This window comes from Mustela lutreola, chromosome 9 (assembly GCF_030435805.1).
Source record: "Mustela lutreola isolate mMusLut2 chromosome 9, mMusLut2.pri, whole genome shotgun sequence".
Taxonomy (NCBI): Eukaryota; Metazoa; Chordata; class Mammalia; order Carnivora; family Mustelidae; genus Mustela; species Mustela lutreola.
The window spans coordinates 65,177,430-65,203,171 of NC_081298.1; the positions used below are offsets into that span (position 1 = coordinate 65,177,430).

Below are 25,742 nucleotides of genomic sequence, written 5' to 3' on the forward strand. Positions count from 1 at the left end.
AGAAAATTTAAATATTGTTCAGAATTTTTCTAATTTACTCTATTTGCAAACTAAATATACTGTGCAGATCTTTATACTACAATATATTCATGTTGAACTCTCAAGATTTCAGACTAAAATTTAACTTTCATTTCTTCTCACCTCAAATAATAGTCACACTGTGTAATGAATAGATCCCCAAACCTCTGACCATTTATCCTCGGACAGGCAGATTCAGGTGATGCCAGAGTAAGTTGGTAGCTACATAGAAGGGAGAGGGTTATGTAAAATGAGTACATGAAAGTCTGCTCACCTTGATGTTCTGGATTCCTGGGACTCAGGGTCAAGCTTGCTGCATAATAGACATGAAAACGGACACTGGCCCATGTATCCCATGACCTTCTGAAAACTGTTATATAGAGGATAGAGAAAAGTTGGACAGTTAATGAAATGCAGTATCCTATACTGTTATCATTTAACCATCTGTTCCTTCATTTAGCAGAAGAGTGAGTGTATTTACTATAAAGAGACTTGGCATTTGAAGCTTATCTAAAAAATAAGAAGACACCCTGAAATATGTCCCTTGGGTAACTAGACATCTGCTTAAAGAAATGGGACTGGTGAGGCTGTGTTAAGACAGATATGTCTGATTCCACATCCTACCATTTGGCTAAGGAACCCAAACTCAAAACTGGGGCCCTCTTAGTGTTGAGGAATAGGGTGTGACCTCATTCCTAAGGGACAAGAAATCAAAGAGGAACAAAGGCAGGCAGATCAAAGAAATGGCAAGGGACTTTAGAAGATCAGAAGGTAGCTCCCTAAACTCTGGAGTAGTTGGCCTTATATTCTATTGTCATCCTGTTTTAGATAAACTCACAGCCTGTGGTGGTCAGGGACACAGTAGCCTGTGGCTACTGGACAGACAAGTGGGGGAAGGAGGAACAGTGCAGTGATGAAGGACCGGTTAAGACCAGAGAAGTCAGGAGCATGAGTGAGGGTGGAGAACAGTGGACACAGTGGCATGGGATTGACCACCTGACAACAGACAGGAATCTTTCCTGTGAGAATGCTGTGAGATAGACTAAGTGAAATGTTAGCAGTTATGAAAAACTTTACCTTTTTTTTACATTTTAAACTACTAGAAATAAGGTACAAATTAAGCACTTTTTTAAAAAATCCAAATCTTATCTCATTGTTATTATGTCAAGGCTCTGTTCCCATGAGAAAGCTTAGGGATATTTTCTCCAATGTAGAGTACAGAATATACTTAGGGATCATAATTGCTTTAAATAACTTTCTGTTTTAATACTACATAGTTTGTATTAATTATTATTAGGTTTAATTGTGGATTACATTTGCATAATGCTTCATTTTTTTATAAAAAACTTTCCTAGGGTGCCTGGGTGGCTCAGTCAGTTAACCATCTGCCTTTGGCTCAGATGGTGATACCAGGGTCCTGGGATCAAGACCTGCATCAGACTCCCTGCTCAGTGGGAAGTCTGTTCCTCCCTCTGCGCCTACCACCTGCTTGTGTTCTCTCTCTCTCTCTCTCTCTCAAAAACAAATATTAAAAAAAAATTTTCCCATATATTCTCTCATCTCAATTTCCCGATATCTAAAGCTCATAAAGAAATTCTGTTTCTCATTTTAGAGATAAGAATTTTGAAACTCAGTTTGGTTTTAAACAGTACTGTCTTTTATTGAATGATTAAACATAAGGGAACCTACGCTATGCTCTTTAAATATATTATCTCATTTAATCTTCATAATTAAACTTTGAGATCATTAACATCGCTACTTCCTCTGGTTCTAAAATACCACAAGCTGAGATTTGATTGATTCCTAAGTCTGTAGTTTGAAGTCACTGCAGTTTACTGAAGATGTGATTTACCTAAGCTCACTGAGCTAGTAAGTGGCAAAAGAGGAAGTAGAAATAAAGTATACATTTAAATAGTTTTAAATAGTAAAGAATTTAATTCTTTAAATAGTAAAGAATTCTTATATTTTTGGAAATTCTAAAGATTTAAATGTTTTAAGCAACCCTGTTGTCTTTACCCTTCCTTCATATATTTAGCAGACTTCATTAGATGGAAAAGTCACATGGAAATACTTAGCTAGAATTAAAATAAAGATAGTAATTTTGCATTGAAATATGGCATTCAGTTAATTCAGGGAGTTAATTTTGAGTGCTTAGTATATAATGTGCTTCAGTCTATACAACGATAAGTAGGCACTGTCCCTCTTGAAGAAATTTTGAGTCCTTCTTTATAGGATTATGTTTAATAGATCTGAATGTTATTGAAAGAGATTACTGAGATTCTAAAGTATGATTTCTGTTCTGCTTTGGAGGAAGGATATCAGAAGAGGGAGAAATGGTTTTGTGCAGACTGAGGTGTATACTCGTAAAGTTGAACACAAAAAAGAATCTGACCTTTACTATGAGAGAGAAAAATAAGTGCATTGGAGGAGCATGAGAAGAAAATTGTTGTATCATATTGAAGTAGAAGGGTAATCAGCAAAGGCCTCAAGACATAGATGATGTTTGAAATGAGCCTTCATGAGTGGATAGAAACCCAAAAAGCATGTAAGAATAAGGCATTCACACACAAAGAGTAAAATGTAAGTGAAAACAAAGACTGTAGTTTCCCCTATACACAGAGTGCATGTAGACTAACAAAAAAGACACAAGGCTGAAAACCAGGAGCTCGTAGAAGTTCTTGAATATGAGGGTGAGGTCTTTGAGAGCAAATGTAGTGGAGTGAAAAACAAATACTGGGCTGGAAGTATGAGAATTATGTGCAAATTTCAGTGGTGCATTATGAATTCAGTGAACTTGGGCAAATCAGTTCATCTCTTTAAGCTTTGACTCCCTCACCTGCAGTATGGGCATAGTGGTGATTAAAGGTTGAGTGTGAATTTAAAAATTTGTTAAGTTTTTTAATTAGCCACTTGGGTGGCTCAGTTGTGAAGCATTTGCCTTTGGCTCAGGTCATGATCACAGGGTCCTAGAGTTGAGACCCGCATCAGGCTCCCTGCTCAGAGGGAAGCCTGCTCTTCTTTCTCCCACTCCCCCTGTTTGTGGTCCCTTTCTCACTATGTGTCTCTCTCTCAAATAAATAAATAAAATGTTAAAAAAAAAAAAAAACTTGTATGGAAGTGCTCTGAAAGCTGCAAAGCACAACAGGAGACATCATGGCCATGGTCACCATCATATTGTGTTATATATATATATATATATATATATATATATATATATATATATATATATATATATATATATAAAAGCAGTGAAGCTTTTTGTCTGCATCTGTAGTCTAGGGAAATTGAGTTGGCTGGAGTATAGTGGATTGATCAATAACAAAAGAAACATAACCAATAAGGGAGCTATTAAAGTAATTCGGGTTAAAAGGTATGATTAGGATGGCAGAGATATTGCAGAGATACTATTCAATTTGGCATTCATTCAAAAATATACTGAGCACCCACTTTGTTCCTGGACACAAACTCAGCAGTCCTGCTTAACAGCCTCCTCCAAAGAGACAACAGGGATAGATACAGGATAGAATGGGAAGATACTTGGGGCTCTGGGGAGAAGAGGTATGGAGAAGGGAGGGATGGAGAGGGATGGAGAAGGTCACTGGATCTTCCTTTGCTTTCCATTGGGGAGACCTTTGTAATAGCAGAATGGAGGGAACATCTCAAATGCTTACAAGCTTAACCCACCTATGGCGCAGGTGTCAAGGTGGGCGAGAGATGATAAGTAAATCCTTCCAGGTGGATTTGACCTTCCCCTCTGCTCCCTCTCTGTGTGGCTCTGCATTATCCAAGGAGCTGAAGGAGGAGACTTACCTTAAAAAAAAAAAAAAAAAAAAAAGTGCACCTGAATGTTTAAGTATCAGTGTCCATGTAGCCAAACTATAGAAAGAGCCTTGCTGTCTGCCAACAGATGAATGGATAAAGAAGATGTGGTATATATATACAATCAAATACTATGCAGCCATCAAAAAAACCAAAATCTTACCATTTGCAACGACATGGGTGGAACTAGAGGGTATTATGCCAATTATCATATGATCTCTCTGATACGAGGAATTTGAGAGGCAGGGTCGGGGTCGTGGGGGGGTAGGGAGGGAAAATGAAACAAGATAGCACTGGGGAAGGAGACAAACTATAAGAGACTTTTAATCTCAGGAAATAAACTGAGGGCTGCTAAAAGGGAGGGGGTTGGATAGAGTGGCTGGGTTATGGACATTGGGGAGGGTATGTGCAATGGTGAATGCTGTGAATTGTGTAAGACTGATGATTCACAGACCTGTATCCCGGAAACAAATAATACCTTATATGTTAATAAAAATAAAAGTAATAAATAAATAAATAAATATTTTTTTAAAGGCACAAGACCACTCTTAAGAATCTCTTTGATTTGAAAAACCTGACAGAATCCCTTTTCCCCAAGGGAGGTGAGATGTCTTCACCTAAAAAGAGTTTCTCACTTTTCCTAAAATGGATCAACTACTGCTTCTATGCTTGCTTAGGTTTGAAAGAGGAAAGAAATTTAAAAAAGGGGGGGGGGTTCAAAACTTATCTGTAAACTCCAAGTAAGTTTGCTGGTAATCAGAAATTGATTGATCCAATTTAATTGTACAATCATTTAGTAAATGCAGGTACCTTCCAGGAGATGGAACTGAGGAAGAAAACTCCAAGTGTATAAACAGCGCTCACCCTCTCTCACGGTTTAGTGAAAGTTTCTGTCAGAAAGCAGATGACAGATGATTGTGTGTTGAGCTAAAGTTGTATTCTTAATACTGTGTTATGAAAATGACACTTCTCTCCCTCCCTCCCTCCTTTTCTCTCTATTTCATAGGTGTGATTTCACTTCTCCCCGAAGGAAATTTTTATGAAGACCAAAGTGTTGTGTGGGGCTTATTGGAAACTCATCCTAATACTAGTTTCTACTGAAATAAAGATTCCTCTCATAATGACCCTAAAGTCACTTTGTACATTCCTACAGAAACATCCTGTGAATTTTTGTGGGATTGAGTCTAAGAGATGCAGTCCCCTTTGTACAGTGTTTCCCATATAACTTTTACTACTAGGTTGTCCCTTTACTCAGGAGCTTAAATGAATCGAAAATAGGACAGCCTTGCAGACTTTTTTAAGATACAAAGGGAGCATGGGGATAGCCATGGAACCAAGAGTTGGTAAAATTAGGAAAAGAGATCATGAAAGCAGATCTCACATCCTTTTTTTAAAAAAAAATCCCTTTTATTCTTTATTCATCTCTTCATTTCAGTCCCTTCCCAGTGTTATTAAGGCAGGCTCTGATAGCTACTGACTTTAAATACTCCCTGTATTACAGTGCTGTTTGTTTTTTCCCACCATTTAGGAGATGACCTGGCTCCCACCACTTTCTGCAATTCCCGCACCTGGCAAAGTGGAACCAAACAAATTTCCATTTCCAAATAAGGTGAGATCTTGTAACGCTCAGGAGCAGTATGTTTTACTCACATAGAGATTTCATAGTGGATAGTGGGTTTTCCCATATTCAGGCATATGGCTGAATTTCAACAGTTTGCAAGCATGTATTTATTCATCAAAGGGAGAAAATAAAGCTTCCACTTCCTTACTCTCGGCAAAATGTGATGCATATCATAATTGTCATTTTTAAAAAGATTTTATTTGTTTGTTTGTTTGTTTGTTTATGTATTTATTTATGAGAGAGAGAGAGCATGAGAGGGGGGAGGGTCAGGGGAGAAGCAGACTTCCTGCCAAGCAGGGAGCCTGAAGTAGGACTTGAACCTGAGACTCCAGGATCTGAATGCAGTTGCTTAACTAACTGAGCCACCCAGGTGCCCTATAATTGTCATTTTATCTAAAAACATTTGTGAAGTTGAAATGCATCATATAATCATCTTATACATTCAGTGTGATTGTCTCTTTTTTTCCCTGAAAAACTATTATTAAATTAATGGTGTATCTTAAAATCAGTGTCTTGGAATTGAGGACATGTAGTATGTAATTCCTCTTTGGTATATTTTATAAACCTTAAAATATTTTCTAGGACTTTAAAAAACAAATTTTCATTTTCTAAGGACAAGCACACACTCAAAAAATTAGCCACAATATATTTAAATTATACATGAGTCTAATAGGTTTTATCTTATGTTTTCTAAACATGTAGCTAATATATAACTACATATTCATAAAGATGAAATTATGCAGATAGAAGAAGCAAAATATGAAAGTGTCTGGTACCCTCATCCAGATTTTATTTCTTTACCCAGGATTTACTCTCAGGAGTTTGGTGAATACCATTCCACTCATCTTCCCTGTGCATGATAGACATAAATGCTCATAAGCAGTTTTTAAAAACTCTTAGATGGTATAGTTCTAAAAGTTTCTTCCAGGAGTTGATTCTTTTTGGATACCATGAATGCATATTATTGCTAAATATTAACACTGTAACCTTTTAAAGTGAATTATTAAAATAACAATTCATTATAATTATCACAGTGGTAAATTTCGTTCTGAGCTGATTTTTACTTCCCTTAACAAAAGGTATTTAGAGATCTTTCCAAGTAAAAATATAGAGATGTTCTTCATTCTTCTTAATTGCAGCAAAATATTTTACGGTATGCATCCGTCATAGTTTATTTAATCAAGCTCCTTTTGATGGACACTGAGATTGGTTAGGGTTTGTTATCACAAACACTATTATAACGAACATTATTTCTATAAATGCCTCTTTATATACCTCTTATTGAAAGTCTCTAGTGTGGATACCTAGAAGAGGAATTGGGTACTTGACTGTGTTTCAGCAATATTTCTTTATGCACCTTGGCCAGTGTTTAACATTATCTGGTTTTATATAATTGTGTCTGTAGTGTGGATAAAAAATTGATATCCCATTGTTTTAATTTGCATTTCTCCAATTACTTCTGAATTTGAGCATTGACTATTTTTCCTTTACAAATTGCCCATTCATATCCATTATCACTTTTAAAAAATGATTTGTACAAACTCCTTATATCTTATTCATTTGTCTGTTATATATGATGCAACTATTTTCTTGCAACCTTATTTATGTACGTTTTATACTAGCAAAGTGTTTAATTTTTATGTCAGAGAAAAATGATTTTTCCTACTCCAACATTCTAACAATGTTCTCTATGTTATTATCATTTTTTATAGTTTGATTTTTTATAGATGGTATAACATAGGATTCTAGCTTTATTCTTTTCAGTGGTTAATAAATTATTGTAACACTATCAACTGATTAGCCCATGTTCCCCTCAGTGGTTTGAAATCAAACCAAATCAACAATTGAATTTCTCATAAATACATGGATTTGTTTCATGACTGTCCAGCCTCTTATTTTCAGAATATTTATCTAATTCTTTCCCCATAACTCATTTTTGAATCAGAGGTCAACAGGCTTTTCCGTAAAGAATCAAGATTGTAAATAATTTAGGCTTTGCAGACAATACCTAAATGAATAAATGTGGCTATGTTCAGAGAAAATTTTATTTACTGAAATAGGTAGTGGCACAATATATAAAGAACTCTTATAACCCAACAATAAAAAGGTAAAAGAATGGGCAAAGGATTTAAATAGACATTTCTCTCAAGAATGTCTACAAATGCCTGATACGTATATGGAAGGACACTGTCAGCATTGTTAATCATTAGAGTTTCAAATCAGAACCACACAGAGGTACTTCTTCATACCTACTTAAATAGCTAAAATCAAAGACAAACAATAACCAGTGTTGACAAGAGTACTGAGAAATTGGAACCCCGCTATCAGTTGCTGGTAGGATCCAAAATGACGCAGCCTCTTTGAAAGACACTTCAGCAGTTCCTCAAAAGGTAAACATCTGGTTATCATATGACCCAGCAATTCCACTCTCAGGTATATACCCAAGAGAACTGAAAAGGAATGCTACCAGGTGTTATATATTTATTTACTGAACTCCTTTTGATCCTGGGAGGTTTTTGGGTTTTTTTTTTGTTTTTTTTTTTTTTATTTTTTTTGTTGTTGTTGTTGTTTTTTTGGTGCACTTACATTTTCCAAAGTGGGGAGAAGAGAATGCGTAGCAATAAAATATATGGCATGTTAGATGATGGTATGTAGTGAAGAAAGGTAAATCAGGAGAGGAAGATAATGAATGCTGATGGTGAATGGAGATAGGTGAATTTTAAATAGGGAGCTTAAGAAAGACCCTCCTGTGGAGGTGACACTTGAGCTGAAGGTAGAGAAGGAGTAAGTCATGCAGACTGTGGCCAAAGAATTCTGGCAGTTGGAGGTCTAAGTGCCTGGATGCAGGGGGAACATCAAGAGCAGTGGAGTCAGAGCGAACCAGGCAAGGAACAGTAAGTGACACCACATTGTCCTGGGCCAGTAGGACCATGGAAAGGACTTGGACTTTATGTGATCTGAGAAGCTGTTAAAGAGGTTTGCAAATAAGAAATATGTTGCATTTTACCCTTCTTTTGTGTCAGCGGGAAGCTGTACATCTTTGCCATATTCATGACATTAACAAGGATGATTCTAATCATTAAGGGTAGTTGTTATCAGTAGGTATAAGAATTGCTTATTGTATGTCCATCTCAGGTAGATTCCTTCTATTTCTAGCTTTCTGAACATTTTCATGGATTGGTTTATTTTTTTCATTTGTAAAGCTTAAGGTAAAATTTGCAAACAGTATCTTGCAAGTTTTGAAAAATACATATGCTCCTGAGACCATCACACTCAACATAAAGAAGGATTCCATCACCTATGATTAGTTTCCTTGAGTATAGTGGATTGTTCATTTGATACACTTTTGTATTCAATATGCCAATTTAATTTAGGAATTTTACTCCTGTGTTCATAAGTCACCTTGATCTAGGTATCTTTTTGTGTATGCTAGTTCAGTTTTGACACCAGGAATATAACAGCCTTCTATAATGATTTCTTTAGTGCTCGCTTCGGCAGCACATATACTATAATGATTTCTTTAGCTTTCTACCTTTTTCTGTGTTCTGGGATACTTTATATGACCTGCCCCTCCTTAAAGACATAGAATAACTCAACCATAAAACATACTGTCCGTAGTTTTCTTGTAAGAGTAAGTCTTTAATTGTATTTTCATTTTCTTCTATGCCTATTGGCTTTTTCAAATTTTATACTTCCTCTTAGATTAATTAATCTTTGTTTTTTTCCCCCTCTTTGGGATTTTCAAACATCTACATAATACTCTGTTTTTCTAGTAATTGCCTTCAAAATTTTTAATACATTAACCTAGTTAAACTCATTTTTAGCAATACCTATAATTAACTCATATCTATATTCTACCCCAAACTATAAAACAGTTAGTTTTACTTTGATCTCCCTCACCATCATCTATCTCTCAGTTTGAGATTACAATATTTCAAACTGTCATTATTATAACCATTTTTAGCATTAGTTATTACTAATAATAATTAGTTATTATTTAAATAACTTAATATTTGTTAGTTTCTAAATTGGTCATTGTTTCTTGTGTCTCAACTCTTCCTCTTTTTAAGATGTGCTTATTATTTTTGCTAGAGTGTATTTTCAAGCAGGTTTTTAGTCCAGACATGACCTACAGTCTCTTGATAGTCCTTTTTCTACACTTACCTTTAATCCTTCCATATCTCCTCTCTGTTTGTTCACTCCTTTGTTTATTTCATCTAATTATTTCATCTAATTATTGCTTTAAGTACTCTCTGTGCCAAGCTTATGACTTCTGATTTTATGTCTATGGCCTCTTCTCCATCCTCCAAACTTCATACTTGATTTCTGCTTACTTACTCAACATCTCCACTTGGATACCTAACAAACATCTTAAGCTTGATACATCAAACACTGAGCTTTTAATCCCCTCGACAAGCCTTTTATCCCAGTGTTTCTTAGTAAGTGATTTCTCCATTTTTGCATCTGGCTCAGCCCAAAAACCTTGGAATCATCTGTATTTGTTTTCTAACACACCTGTAACAAAATACACAAAGTGGGCAACTTAAAATAAAAGAAAGTTATTCTCTCATAGTTCTGGAGGCTGGAAGTCTGACATCAGGGTGTCAGCAGGGCCAGGTTTCCTCTGACGGCTCTAGGGAAGAATCTTTCCTTGCCTCTTCCTAGCTTCTGATGACTTTCATTTCTGCCCCTACATACATAAGGCTTTCCTACCTCTGTGTGTCTCTGTGTCTATAAGGACAGCAGTCATTAAATGTAGGACCCATCCTAATCAAGTGTGACCTTATCTTAGCTTGATTTTACCTGCAAGAACCCTATTTCCACAGATTCTGAGTGGACATGGGCTTTTGGAGGATGCTGTTCAACTCAGTATACCATCCTTAACTTGTCTTTTGCCCATATCACACATCCAGCCCATCATTAAATCAACTCTACTCTTTCAAAATATATCCCGAATCTAAATGCTTCCCCACCATCACAGCTACCAGCTTGGTCTACACTATCACCTCCTGCATTAATTACTGCAATAGCTCCCCAACTGGTCTTCCTGTTTCCACACTCACTCTACCTGCCATCTATTCCAAGCCATCATCCCTTTAGTGTGGACTCTTAGAGTGCTCCAGCCATTCGTCCTAGCCTCTAGCACATAGTCTCTTTTCTAAACAGTAGCCTCAACATTTTTTCAAGTCTTGTTTTTTAATCAATTCAGCCACTCTGTGTCTTTTGATTGGAGAATTCAGTCCATTTACATTTGAAGTAATTTACTGATAGCTATATGCTTATTGTCATTTTGTTAGCTGTTTTCTAGCTGTTTTTGAAGTTCCCTTCTGCTCCTTTCTCCTTCTTTTGCTCTCTTCCTTTGTGGTTTGATGACTTTCTTTTTTTAAAGATTTTACTTATTTATTTGAGACAGTGAGGTAAAGGATGAGAGGGAGGAAGGTCAGAGGGAGCAGATTCCCCATGGAGCAGGGAGCCTGATGTGGGACTCCGGGATCAAGACCCAGGTTTAGGCAGTTGCTTAATCAACTGAGCCACCCAAGCACCCAAAGACTTTCTTTAACTGTATGCTTATATTCTTTTGCCTTTATCTTTTCTGTATTTACTGTAGGTTTTTATTTTGTGGTTACCATGAGTCTTACATGTACAAGTTATATCTGTAACAATCTATTTTAAATTGATAACAACTTTGATCCCATTTTAAGCTGAACATTTTACCCTCCTCCTGTCATGTTTTGGTTTTGGTGTCACATTTTACGTCTTTTCATCTTGTGTATCCCCTAGTTATTATAATCATAGTTATTTTTTACCACTTGTGTCTTTTAACCATCATTCTACCCTTATAATAATGAATCCACTACCTTTACTAAAGATTGATTTTTCCAGTTGAATTTTAGTTTCACCTGTTTTCTTGTTACTAATTAAGCCACTTCTTTTCAGCTTCATGAAGTCCCTTCATCATTATGTAATGAATTCCTTTAGCTTTTGCTATCTGGAAAATTTGATCTCCTTCAGTTCTTAGTGAAAATTTTGCGGGGTAGAGTATTCTTGGTTAGATTTTTCCATCAGCACTTTGCATATATCCTGCCACTCCCTTCTAACCTGTGAAGATTGTGCTGAAACTCTTATGGGGGATCCCTTGTACTTAACAAATTATTTTGCTCTAGCTGCTTTTTAAAAAATATATTTTATTTATTTACTTCAGAGAGCAGGAGGGGGGTGAGGGTCAGAGAGAGACGTAGACTCCCTGCTCAATGCAGGACTCAATCCCAGGATCTAGGATCATGACCTGAGCCAAAGGCAGTCATTTAACCAACCAAGCCACCCAAGAGTCCCTCTCTTGCTGCTTCTAATATTCTCTTTTTTTCTTTAACTTCTGACATTTTAATCATAATGTATCTTGGTGTGGGTCTCTTTGGATTGATCTTTTTTGGAATTCTCTGGGATTCTTGGATCTGGATTCCTATTTCCTTCCCCAAGGTAGGGAAATTTTCAGCCATTATTTCTTCAAATATGATTTCTATCCCTTTCATTCTCTTTTTCTCTTGGGAACCTTACAATGAAAATGTTATTCTGTTGTCCAATATGGCCTTTAAGCTGTCTTCCCTTATTTCATTCTTTTTTTTCTTCTTCTTGCTCTGATTGGTGAGTTCCATTGGCTTATCTTTGGGTAGAATGATCCTTTCTTCAGCTTCATTTATTCTGTTGCTGAACACCTGTGGTGTATTTTTCAGCTCAGTCATTACATTCTTCACCTCTATGACTTCTGTTTGGGACACTCATATATTTTCCATCTCTTCATAGAAATTCTCACTGTGTTCATCCATTCTTCTCACCTGTTCAGTAAAGATTTTTTATTACCATTACTTTGAACTCTTTATCAGGTAAATTACTTACCTCTGTTTCATTAAGGTTTTTTTTTTTTCCTGAGGTTTTGTTTTCATTTGGAACATATTCCTCTATCTTTTCATTTTGCTTGATTCTCTATGTTGATTTCTATGTAGTAGATGTATAACCACCTCTCCCAGTCTTGAAGGAGTGGCCTTGGATATGAGATGAACCTTTTTATTCAGCCCGTCTCCAAATCTTGTTCATCTCACAAACCTGTGTGCTTGTCCAAGCAATGTACTATATTTTTAACAGCTCCTAATAGTTCAGGATGGGCCAAGACATGTCAGTGTCCCACAGGGTAGAATTTCAGCACCTAGATTCAGGCTGACTAGACAGCAAACCCACAGGCTGCAGGGCTTTTTTGTTTTTTGTTTTGTTTTGTTTTGTTCTTAACATATAATAAATTATTAGCTCCAGGGGTACAGGTCTGTGAATCGTCAGGCTTACACACTTCACAGCACTCACCATAGCACATACCCTCCCCAGGGTCCAAAGCCCGACCACCCTCTCCCTACTCCTCTTCCCCCAGCAACCCTCAGTTTATTTTGTGAGATTAAGAGTCTCTTATGGCTTGTCTCCCTCCCAATCCCATCTTGTTTCATTTTTTCGTTCCATACCCCCCAAACCTCCTGCCCTGCCTCTCACATTCCTCCTCCCTATCAGGGAGATCATATGAATATTGTCTTTCTGTGATTGAATTATTTTGCTCAGCATAATACCCTCTAGTTTCATCCACGTTGTTGCAAATGGCAAGATTTCATTCCTTTTGTTGGCTACATAGTATTCCATTTTATATATATACATACACACACACACAGACACACACACAGACACATACACACACATACATACATACCATCTCTTCTTTATCCATTCATCTGTTGGTGGACATCTAGGTTCTTTCCATAGTTTGGCTATTGTGGACATTGCTGCTATAAACATTCAGGTACACATGTCCCTTCGGATCACTACGTTTGTATCTCTAGGGTAAATACCCAGTAGTGCGATTGCTGGGTCGTAGGGTAGCTCTATTTTCAACTTTTTGAGGAACTTCCATGCTGTTTTCCAGAGTAGCTACACCAGCTTGCATTCCCCCTAACAGTGTAGGAGGGTTCCCCCTTCTCTGCATCCTCACCAACATCTGTCATTTCTTGACTTGTGAACTTCAGCCATTCTGACTGGTGTGAGGTGGTATCTCATTGTGATTTTGATTTGTATTTCCCTGATTCCAAGTGATGTGGAGCACTTTTTCATGTGTCGGTTGACCATCTGGATGTCTTCTTTGCAGAAATGTCTGTCATGTCTTCTGCCCATTTCTTGATTGGATTATTTGTTCATTGGGTGTTGAGTTTAATAAGTGCCTCCTAGATTTTGGATACTAGCTCTTTATCTGATATGTTGTTTGCAAATATCTTCTTTTGGTTTGGTTTATCTATTTTATCTTTTGGTTTTATTGACTGTTTCCTTTGCTGTGCAAAAGCTTTTGATCTTGATGAAATCCCAATAGTTCATTTTTGCCCTTGCTTCCCTTGCCTTTGGTGATGTTTTGAGGAAGAAGTTGCTGCAGCTGAGGTCGAAGACGTTGCTGCCTGTGTTCTTCTCAAGGATTTTGATGGATTCCTTTCTTACATTGAGGTCTTTCATCCATTTGGAGTCTATTTTTGTGTGTGGTAATAAGGTAGTGGTCCAGTTTCATTTTTCTGCATGTGGCTGTCCAATTTTCCCATCACCATTTGTTGAAGAGACTGTCTTCTTTCCATTGGACATTCTTTCCTGCTTTGTCAAAGATTAGTTGACCATAGAATTGAGGGTCTATTTCTGGGCTCTCTATTCTGTTCCATTGATCTATGTGTCTGTTTTTGTGCCAGTACCATACTGTCTTGATGATGACAGCTTTGTAATAGGGCTTGAAGTCTGGAATTGTGATGCCACCAATTTTGGCTTGCTTTTTCAGCATTCCTCTGGCTATTCGAGGTCTTTTCTGGTTCCATATAAATATTAGGATTATTTGTTCCATTTCTTTGAAAAAAAATGGATGGGATTTTGATAGGGATTGCATTAAATGTGTAGATTGCCTTAGGTAGCATATTTGTTCTTCTAATCCATGGGCGTGGAATATTTTTCCATTTCTTTGTGTCTTCCTCAATTTCTTTCATGAATACTTTGTAGTTTTCTAAATACAGAATCTTTGCCTCTTTGGTTAGATTTATTCCTAGGTATCTCGTGGTTTGGGGTGCAGTTGTAAATGGGATTGACTCCTTAATTTCTCTTTCTTCTGTCTTGTTGGTGTAAAGAAATGCAACGGATTTCTGTGCATTGATTTTATGTCCTGACACTTTACTGAATTCTTGTACAAGTTCTAGCAGATTTGGAGTGGAGTCTTTTAGGTTTTCCACACAAAGTATCATATCATCTGCAAAGAGTGATAGTTTGACTTCTTCTTTGCCAAATTGGGTGCCTTTAATTTCTTTTTGTTGTCTAATTGCTGCGGCTCGGACTTTCAGTACTATGTTGAATAGCAGTGGTGATAATGGGCATCCCTGTCATGTTCCTGATCTTAGCGGTTTTTCTCCATTGAGAATGATATTCACTGTGGGCTTTTCATAGATGGTTTTGATGATATTGAGGTATGTATCCTCTATCCCTATGCTTTGAAGAGTTTTGATCAAGAAAGGATGCTGTACCTTGTTAAATGCTTTTTCAGCATTTATTGAGAGTATCATATGGTTCTTGTTCTTTCTCTTATTAATGTATTGTATCACACTGATTGATTTGTGGATGTTGAACCGACCTTACAGCCCTGGAGTAAATCCCACTTGCTTACAGTAAATAATCATTTTAATGTACTGTTGGATCCTATTGGCTAGTATTTTGGTGAGAATTTTTGCATCTGTGTTCATCAAGGATATTGGTCTGTAATTCTTTTTGATGGGATCTTTGTCTGGTTTTGGGACCAAGGTAATGCTGACCTCATAAAATGAGTTTGGAAGTTTTCCTTCCATTTCTATTTTTTGGAACAGTTTCAGGAGAATAGGAACTAATTCTTCTTTAAATGTTTGGTAGAATTCCCTTGGGAAGCCGTCTGGGCCTGGGCTCTTGTGTTTTGGGAGATTTTTGATGACTGCTTCAATCTCCTTACTGGTTATGGGTCTGTTCAGGTTTTCTATTTCTTCCTGGTTCAGTTTTGGTAGTTTATACATCTCTAGGAATTCATCTATTTCTTCCAGATTGTCAAATTTGCTGGCATATAGTTGCTCATAATATGTTCTCATTATTGTTTGTATTTCTTTGTTGTTGGTTGTGATCTCTCTTCTTTCTTTCATGATTTTATTTATTTGGGTCCTTTTTCTTTTCTTTTTGATGAGTTTGGCCAGGGGTTTGTCAATCTTATTAATTCTTTCAAAGAACCAGCTCCTAGTTTTGTTGATTTGGTCTACTGTTTTTTTGGTTTCTATTTCATCTATTTCTGCTCTGATCTTTATTATTTCTCTCCTGCTGGGTTTAGGCTTTCTTTACTGTTCTTTCTCCAGCGGATTTGAGACCTTTCTTGTTTCTTGAGAAAGGCCTGTATCACTATATATTTTCCTCTCAGGACTGCCTTTGCTGTGTCCCAAGGTTTTGAACAGTTGTGCTTTCATTATCATTTGTTTCCATGAATTTTTTCAATTCTTCTTTAATTTCCTGGTTGACCCATTCATTCCTTAGTAGGGTGCTCTTTAGCCTCCATGTATTTGGGTTATTTCCAAATTTACTCTTGTGATTGAGTTCTAGCTTCAAAGCATTGTGGTCTGAAAATATGCAGGGCATGATCCCAGTCTTTTAGTACCAGTTGAGTTGTGATTTGTGACCCAGAATATGATCTATGCTGGAGAATGTTCCATGTGCACTAGAGAAGAATGTGTATTTTTTTGTTGGGGGATGGAATGTTCTGAATATATCTGTGATGTCCATCTGATCAAATGTGTCCTTTAAGGCCTTTGTTTCTTTGTTGATCTTTTGCTTAAATGATCTGTCCATTTCAGTGAGGGGTGTGTTAAAGTTCCCTACTATTATTGTATTATTTTTGATGTGTTTCTTTGATTTTATTATTAATTGGTTTATATAGTTGGTTGCTCCCATGTTAGGGGCATAGATATTTAAGATCCTGTGGGACCCAGAAACACAAGCCCTTCAGGGCACCAGAACCAGGTGATTGAGGGGCATCCTCTGGGCATCTGCTAAAAACACCAGGCACCAGATCCCCAGAAGGCTCCCCTCCAGGAAACATGGCATTCTGGAGCACAGCTGGGGTGCAAAGATAGCACCCACCCTCTGAGATAGTTCAAAAAGATTAGGTTCAGCTCCTAGATGTGTGTTTAATTAGTAGCCAGCCCCTCAAGGCCACAGCCAGGATGATCAGCTACTAGGCCTCCTTCACAGAAAGACTGGGCTTCTGGGTCTATTGCTTCTTGCTGTGACCTGAGAATAGTAGAAGTTTAAGAACTCTTCTATATTGTTTACAGTCCAGTGGGGCTCACAAGTGTGAGGTCACCCCAGCCAGGTGATACAGATGTGTGTCCCCTGATAGCAGAAGTTAGGGCATCATACGGGTATAAGCTTCTTTGTGGATGACACCTACTATTACAGTCCCCTGTGACCAGATCACAAGGTCTCTGACCTTTGTAGCCAAGAGACCAAGAGGCATAATCTAGGCAGAGCCACTAAAATCAGGGCATCAGACACATACCAGAGCTCCCTTCTGGGCTATACTGGTGCTTTGGAACATGGCAAAGGGAGAGCAAGAAAATGGCACCCACCAGCTGACCCTTGAGAGTGTTCCAGCAGGCTCCTACTTGTGTGTGTTAAAAGGCACCTGCCCATAGGTGTGCCTCTAGAGGAATTCTAGGCATAATCTGAGCAGGGACCTGGCCTTGGTGACTCGGAGTACATGAGCCCTTTAAGAGGCATTTCTCAAATCACTACTGTGTTGTGGGTCTTGGAGTTCGAGCCCCACTGGTTTCAAAACCGAATGTTTTGGGAGTCTATCTCCCAAATATAGCCCTAAAATGTTGGAGTGCTCAGTATGGACTTTAAACCCTTTGCTCCTCAAGGAGTTCAGAGTTCACTTCCAGTTTTGGGCTTATGGCGAGATTGTGTCCCAATTTCTCCTACCTGCTTTGATGTAGTTTTCTTCTCATTTGCTGGATGTGTCATCATCAGTCAGGAAGCCTTTAGATTTCTTTAATAGGAAATGTGTAGCTCATTGGACTCATTGTGTCTGTGGGAGTAGATGAGTTCAAGATCTTCTTATGTTACCATCTTTAACCAGAACCTGCATGTCACTCTTCCAATGGCATACTGCCACACAAAATACAAAGCAGAATCCTTTTCATTTTTGTATATAATTTGGCCAAAATAATGACTTCACCCAAAATACAACCAAATACGTATTTTATTTTTATAAATATATCCATCCAATTTCTGATGTAATTGAGCACACACCCCAAGGCACACTGGGTTCTGACTTTTCCAAAAAGTTTGCATAAATTTGTTTTGTTGAATGTATATAGTTTAAGTAATAACTTATCTCTATAGTAAAATTGAAACCTTAACTCATTATTGCAAATATATATTTTTCAAGGCAGAAATTAAGTTGTAAGAATCTTATCTTCCATCCAAAAAGGTACATTATCAAATATCAGTTAAGGCACAGAATTTGAAACTATATGTTACTTAGGATTTTTATAGGATTTGTGTGGAGTTATGTCACCCCTAGATCCCTTAGCCTTGCTCAAAAAAGAAAGAGTAAGGGGCGCCTGGGTGGCTCAGTGGGTTAAAGCCTCTGCCTTCGGCTCAGGTCATGATCCCGGGGTCCTGGGATCGAGCCCTGCATCGGGCTCTCTGCTCCGCAGGGAGCCTGCTTCCTCCCCTCTCTCCCTCTCTGCCTGCCTCTCTGCCTACTCGTGATTTCTCTCTCTCTGTCAAATAAACAAAATATTTAAAAAAAAAGAAGAAGAAGAAGAAAGAGTAAGTCGTTCTACAAAGTATAAGAACATCGCATGGTTTTAATAATGCTGTTCTTTCAAAAAGCTTGTAAGTACTATTAATTCTTCTTGTACAGAAGAAATAATCCAGGATAATCTCCCATCTCAGAATTATTAACTGAATCACATCTGCAGATCCCTTTTGCCATGAGCAGCAGTATATTCACAGAGTCCAGGAATTAGGATACAGACACCTTTGGGAGAGCCCTACTCTGCCCACTGCAAAGATTGTTGCTAATTTTCACACATATTATATCTCTTTTAACCTGTATCTCAACTAATCAGTGTTCTGACAATTGGGGACTTGCAGTTCATTCATTAGGTTATTAATGTTTGAGATTATCAGTATTCCTAGTGTATAGGAGTTAGAATTATTTATGGAATTTGAGGGGCAAAATCTCCAAAATGACTAATAAGTAACAAAAGTAGGCCCTCATTAAGATTGAAGGGGCAATTTGACCTCACAAGGGAAGTCCTTTTAAGTGGGTGTTCTGAGTTACCAGTACCACGAAATTAATTAGCTAAATGCTTATGAAAATTCTCCCAATTTGTCTCAGTGTTAAAAGACATAATGTATAGTAAAATTCATTGATACTGTATTTGGATATTTTTGTTCTGTTCTCTGAAATCTTAATTTGTAGTCACAATTCCTTAGGCAAAAACTACCAGACATGTTCACCTCATTCTTTAAATCTCAAAAGTAATTGAATTTGGTTAAAAAAAAAAAAAAAAAAAAAAAAAAAAAAAAAAAAAGACTGTGTGCCATTATCAGGTATTTCAACCAAGAAAAAAAAATTGAATTTGATTTGCCTTCTCATCATTTTTGTAGAAGTCTCATAAGTTTTGAAATGCAAATAAAGGACTCAAAGTTGTAGAACCTTTTCCATCCTCAGAAGGTGTATGTGCAAACCTAACGACATTTCCCAGATATTTCATGTGGCAATGGATGCTGGCTCTGGTGGGAACAAACCTGGTCTGGAACTATTCTTACTGATCAGTGTTTCAAGCATTATACAAGAATTCTAGCATCATTTTAGAAAGGATACCCTATTGCCTCTTTGTACACTAGAAGAGAAGAAAGGCAACAAGTGTGAGGGAAAGTACTTTAAAAACAGAAAGTTCCTTTTCTGTCTCCTTCTAGGTGTTCCTAACATGCTTTAAGTTGTAGCACAAAGTATTTGGACTAAAACTCCATGTTTTAGCATTACCTTGAAAGAAACATTCAAATTAATTATAAATTACCTTATTTCAGCTCTTTTGAGCTTTATTGAAAAGAATGAGGAGAAAGTGATGGATGGGGTGAAGGGAGACCCCCCCAAGTCAGGAGACTCCTTTTTCTATAGTAACTAGCTTCATGCATGGGTCTGAAAATAAGAGAAATATATTTCCATTTCTTGCCTTTTATAATTCTAATGCTGGATTGAGAGACAAGCAGGGAGAGAACTGAATGGAGAAGTCCTCAGATGATTCCAAAGAGCCATTTTTAAGTAATAAACCTTCATAGTATGAGGATCATCCTTAAGCTATATGGCTTAAGAACTGCTGTATTTTACTGATGTAGATTTTTTTTTTTTACATCTTTAGTTCCCTAAAATCAGAATTTGTTTCCTAGTTGATGGCGTCTTAAAATTAATTGGCATTAGTGTTCTTTCATAGCAGCATAGGAGGGAATGTAGCCTCAGACAGTTTCGATGGCAGGTTACACATGACAAAATACAGTCTTTATTATAGTGTTTCATTGAACGGCTTTCTCAGACACCAGAGCGCTTGGTTATTTCTATCTTTAGCCAAATGATATGTACAAACTTTACTTCCCAGCTAAACATGACATTTAAAGAAGGTTTAAATGTACTAAACAATAGGTGTTGTAAATTCAGGACTTGAAGGTGGAGAAGAATGAATTCCCATCTGTACATATTCTTGCAAGTAAGCTGAAGTGGCTGTCCCTTTTGTGCACGTGTCAGAATGACACACACTTGATGAATGACACTGGCAAACCAGAAGCAGTCGATTAACCTTAGCAGTGTCCTGTTACGGGATGACAGGCAACTTTTTTGTTGTTGTTTAATACCTTACAGCTTTTCTGAATTTTCTTTAATGAACAGATATTACTGCTGTTTGTTTCTTCAAACAGTAAATGCTCCTTAACAAGACAGAGCCCCCCTTGGACCAAGACAATAATCATAGTAGCATTCTTTTTATGATATTTATCCAGTTGTGTGCTTTAAATATGTGTGATTTATATCATGTAATTTGTACCTTAGTAAAGCTTGGGTTTGTCTTTTTTTGTTGAAGAGTCATAGTTGAAAAGATAATTTCTGTAGTGGCAGTGTGATACAGTGCAGTGAAAACATAAAGCACTTGTGTCCTTCTGAGATTCAGGAAGGTTTCAAAAAGCAGGTAACCCTTGAGGGGTTTTGTTCTGAGCCTTGAGGAAAGAAAGAAGTTTGCCAAGCAGAAAACAGAAAATGGCAGGACATACATCCCAAGGACAAGGAGAGGTTACAAAGGTTTAAAGTAGCCTTGCAGAGCCGCTGTGACATCCCTTTCAGCCCTGGGTTATAATATTTTGTATACACATCATCTTCACTGCTAACTCACCGGACCCCAGGGCCCTGTAGGCAGAGATTTTGTACCTCACTCTGCAACCCTTAAGGTGCCTGACAGAACCTTGCAGTCCTTGTAGAGTGCTCCCAGAGGGGGCAAAAATAAGAATGTGCAGACGGGGTTAACAACTCCCCAAGCATCTACTTACAGAAAGCAAGGGTCTTTGAGACAAAGGAGGGAAGAGACCCAGAGAAAGCCTCTGAGACAGAAACTATAGGCGAATGGGTTCCTGAGTGGCAGGAAATACAAAATGGGAAGGACTTAAGTAAGTGCTTGGGCCCTTTGGGAGGGATGGGCTTTGTTTCCTTCTGCACTGAACCCAGCCTGAACCTGGCTCAGTGAAAGATGAAAGGTCTGTACATTCTGTGGCAGCCCCAGGGTTTTGCAGCTACCTCGCAGGGCAGGACTCCTTCAAGAAGCTGCAGCCACCAGCCCTGTTGTTGGCCAGCAGAGGCAGAATGAAGACAGGGTCCTGTGGATGTAATCATGAGAGGAGCTTCATAAGGTAACTTATGCTCTCCACCAGCCCTTTGGCTCCGTGCTGGCCATATGTCAGTGAGAATAGTAATGGGGTATCATTCATACCCACAGAGTGGCATGATCTAGAAACACTGGGGTTACAGTCAATATTTTCAAGTTAGTAAGCTTGAAATCAGAAGATGTTGGTTGCAAACACAATATTACATATTAAGACAAAGTCTTTGTTTTATTTTGTGTCTCCAGAACTCTCTTTCTCTCCAGAAGGGCAGACTTTTATGGTGATTTTTTTTAAACAATTACTTTAACCATTTTCTGCCCCTCTTCACTGCCTACACAAAATAGAAATAGTAATCACCATTAATTATGCAAATATTTTAGGTAAAATTCAAAGTCTGGCAATCTCTGAAATACATGACCTCTTAGTATGTAATTATAATTCAGGTTATCTGTAGGCTTCTTTTTGGTTCTCTGCTCAAGGGTCTATGGTCTGTAGTCATTGTCTGAGCTTTAGGATGCCTAAATGCACCAAGAAATAGAATGAGATCTTTCAAAAGTATGAGCAAACAGTCTCACAAAAATTCGTACTTTTTCTTTTAAGAATGAACTTAATGCAAGGCACTTGGCTCAGTCGGTTAAGTGTCTGACTCTTGATTCCAGCTCAGGTCTTGATCTCAGGGTCATGAGTTCAAGCCCTTCATTTGTTTCCACACTGAGCGTGGAGCCTACTTCAAAAAAGAGAGAGAGAAAGAGAATGAACTTAACGCTGAAAAGTATCTCAAATGCCATTCTTGTCTATTTGATGGTGAGTGAATGTTTATCTGTCTAGTACAAGACACCGGCAAAATGTCAAAATCTATAGACCTCTCAGAGAAGTCAACTACAGGGGGCTCAAAGTACTTTGCACATATCAAAGCTAACACTAATTTATGTTCAAATATAATCTCTAAATTAATTAGAAAAGATGGAAGCATACCAGTCCATTTGGAGGATTTAATCATGGATGTCTTTTTAATAACAACTATCCAAAGTAGGCCCAAATTACTTTTTTATGAGAATTATACTTTAGCCCATCATTTTAGGAATAATATTTCATCTTAATACACTGTTTCCAAAATTTGAATCTCAGACTGAGAGTTGAGCTTGTTCCTTTTCTTCATATGAATAGTTCATCATTACTAGCATTAACATTAAAAACATCTGTGTATGACTCGGTCTGTTAACAGAGGGGGGAATCCCTTCCCTCCCCTATTTTCCCACCCAGCCCCTACCTAGCAGTCTGTCTGATTTTATACTGGTCCAGTGGAATTCCTTTTGAAAACCTCATCTAGATTTGAATATGCAACAAGTCATAAAGGACATCTCCTGTCCCACGACAAACATATTCATGAAGCAAAACTCTAGTAAAATACATTAAACTATGTAATAGAAGTTAATTCCATTTCACTGGATTTGTGTCCCATGCACTGAAATTATAAAGGAGTTTCACTGGAATTTATGTGCAGTCCCTTATTCTTTTACATTCCTACCATCTCGATTAATTCATCCTTTTGTAACTGTCCTTTATATTTCACACTAAATGGGAATTTAGCAAGTAAAAAGGATGTGAATTCCCAAAGCAAAAGTTAGCATTTCACTTTAGTGCAAGTAAAATCAGGTTCAATTGCTATTTACCTAAACAGTAACTAAACTCAAAATACTACATAATTCTGGCTTTCCACCAGCACTTACCATTGCAGGTAAGTGGAAATCTGTAATAATCTTTTCATCCACCAATGTGAGACTGACAACAGTTGTTCAGTGGATTGTTCAGTGGATTGTCCCTGGTGGGATGGTTGCCAGCCTCATCTGTAGAAAGGTGATGAGAGTAAATGTACATCGAAAGGGAACTGGGTTAGATTAAAAGTCAGTAATATAATAAATCCTAAATATGCAAACTAAAACCATAAACCTCATGGAGAAAACATAGAAAGACATGTATGACTTTGGATTTGGCAGTAGATTCTCAGATATAATACCAAAAACTATAAAAAGAAAAAAAAAGTGGACTTCATTAAAATTAAAAACTTTTGTGCATCAAAGGAGATTATCAATAAAGTAAAAAGATAACTGACAGAATGGGAGGAAATGTTTGCAAATCATATGTCCAGTAAGAGTCTATGATCCAGAATATGTGAAGAACTCTTTCAACTCAGCAACAAAAAAGACCAACAACCCACTTTAAAATGGGCCAAGTCCTTAAATAGATATTTCTCCAAAGAAGATATACAAGAGCCCAACAAAAACATGAAAACATGCTCATCATCATTGTCATTAGGGAAATATAAATCAAAACCACTGTGAGTAACTGCATATGCTAAGACAGCTATCATAAAATTTCTCCAAGTTAAGGGAATATAACAAGTATTGGTGAGGATCTGGAGAAATTGGAGCCTTCATATATGGCTGGTAAAAATGCAAAATGAGGGGCGCCCGGGTGGCTCAGTGGATTAAGCCACTGCCTTCGGCTCAGGTCATGATCTCAGTGTCCTGGGATCAAGCCCCGCATCGGGCCCTCTGCTCAGCAGGGAGCCTGCTTCCCTCTCTGTCTCTGCCTGCCTCTCTGCCTACTTGTGATCTCTCTCTCTGTCAAATAAAATAAATAAAATCTTTTTTTTTAAAAAATGCAAAATGATTCGTTCACTGTGCAGAACAGTTTGGCAATTCCTCAGAAACTTTCATATAGAATTACCATATGACTCCATAATTCCACTCATGGGTATATTTCCAAAATTTGAAAACAGGACTGAAATAAATACATACACTTGTGTGTTCATAACTGCCCTAGTCATAATGGCCAAAAGGTGGAAACAGCTGATATATCCATTAATGGATGAATGGCTAAACAAATTGATGTATATATACACAATGGACTATTATTTGGCCATAAAGAGGAACGAAGCACTGATACATGCTATTACATGGATGACCCTCAAAACATTATGCTGAGTGAAAGTAGCCAGACACAAAAGGTCACATGTTCTATGATTCCCTGAGATATCCAAAACAGATAAATTCATAGAGACAGGATACAGATTTGGTGATTGTCAGGGACTAAGGGAAGTGGGAGAATGAGGAGACACTGCCTGAAGGTTAAGTTTTATTTTGGAATGATGGAAATCTTTGCAACCAAATATAGGTAGTGGTTATACAACATTAGGAATGTACTAAGTGCAACTGAGTTTTTCACTTTAAATATTTTTTTTAAGATTTATTTATGTTTATTTTAAAGAGAGAGCACACAGGGGTGGTAAGGGGCAGAGAGAGAGCACACAGGTGTGGAGAGGGAGGGAGAATCCCAAGCAGACTCCACACTGAGCATGGAGCCGGACACGGGGCTCTATCTCACTATCCTGAGATCATGACCTGAGCCAAAATCTTGGACACTTAACTGGCTGAGCCATGCAGGCATCCCTAAATTGCTTATCTTAAAGTGGTTAATTTTATGTTATGTGAACTTCACCTCAATAAACAAAAAGTCTACAATACAAAAGCAAAGAGACTGTGAACTACATTTCCAGAACTGCTTAGTAAGCACATTGATATAAATGTTTCTCATTACAGTGCCTTGTACAGATCACGATTAGTGAATTACTGAATGACCCGTAGTATGTCTAATATTCAATTTAGATTTTTAAAGTCAAAATAAGAAAATTAATTGATATTTCTTGTTCTTTTAGGACTCTCAGCTTGTTTCCTCCGGACACAATAATCCAAGTAAGAAAGACTTCTCTCTACAGTTTCATTTGTGGATGGTGGAATATAGAGGGGGTGAGAAGGAAAAATGCATGCAATAGACTGTAGGTTGAGAAGAACTTCACTAAGAAGCAAAATCAGGTGGGGAAAAAGAGGGCCATTTGTTCAAGTACTGCCCCAATGGATAAGATTCTGGAGTGCTCCTCTAGCTTTATTCAAAGGAAAGGAGGACCAAAACATAAAATGGTAAATTTCAAAGCAATCCTGGGAGGAAAGAAGGTTTTCCTTTATTACAGTCAGTCTCTGGTATATGTGGAGGGGAAAAAATCTTTAAAGGCAACTAGTGAGTTATCTAAATTGAAAGAAAATGATTGGGCCAGGAGAACCAATCAGAAGACCTCAAGATAAATGACCTTAGAATCCATAAAGAAATCTTTCCCTCTTCCAGAGATAGACAGGGTGCTTCTAGGAAGCAATTTTCTTACTAAACCCCTATCTAATAAAATGCATGGGCTTCTTCATCAAAGAGAAGATGTTATCATTCCACAAAGTAG

At 37.5% G+C, this 25,742-nt stretch overlaps 1 protein-coding gene across 7 annotated transcripts in view; it reads left to right on the top strand.

Moving 5' to 3' along the window:
- Positions 1 to 25,742, top strand: part of AFF3 (ALF transcription elongation factor 3) — a 576,277-nt gene that overhangs the window by 376,658 nt on the left and 173,877 nt on the right. For all 7 annotated transcript variants that reach the window (XM_059134519.1, XM_059134520.1, XM_059134521.1 and 4 more), the window contains 2 exons: positions 5,366 to 5,446; positions 25,173 to 25,209. In XM_059134519.1, the coding sequence (XP_058990502.1) occupies positions 5,366 to 5,446; positions 25,173 to 25,209 (118 nt within the window). The remainder of the gene's footprint in view (positions 1 to 5,365; positions 5,447 to 25,172; positions 25,210 to 25,742) is intronic.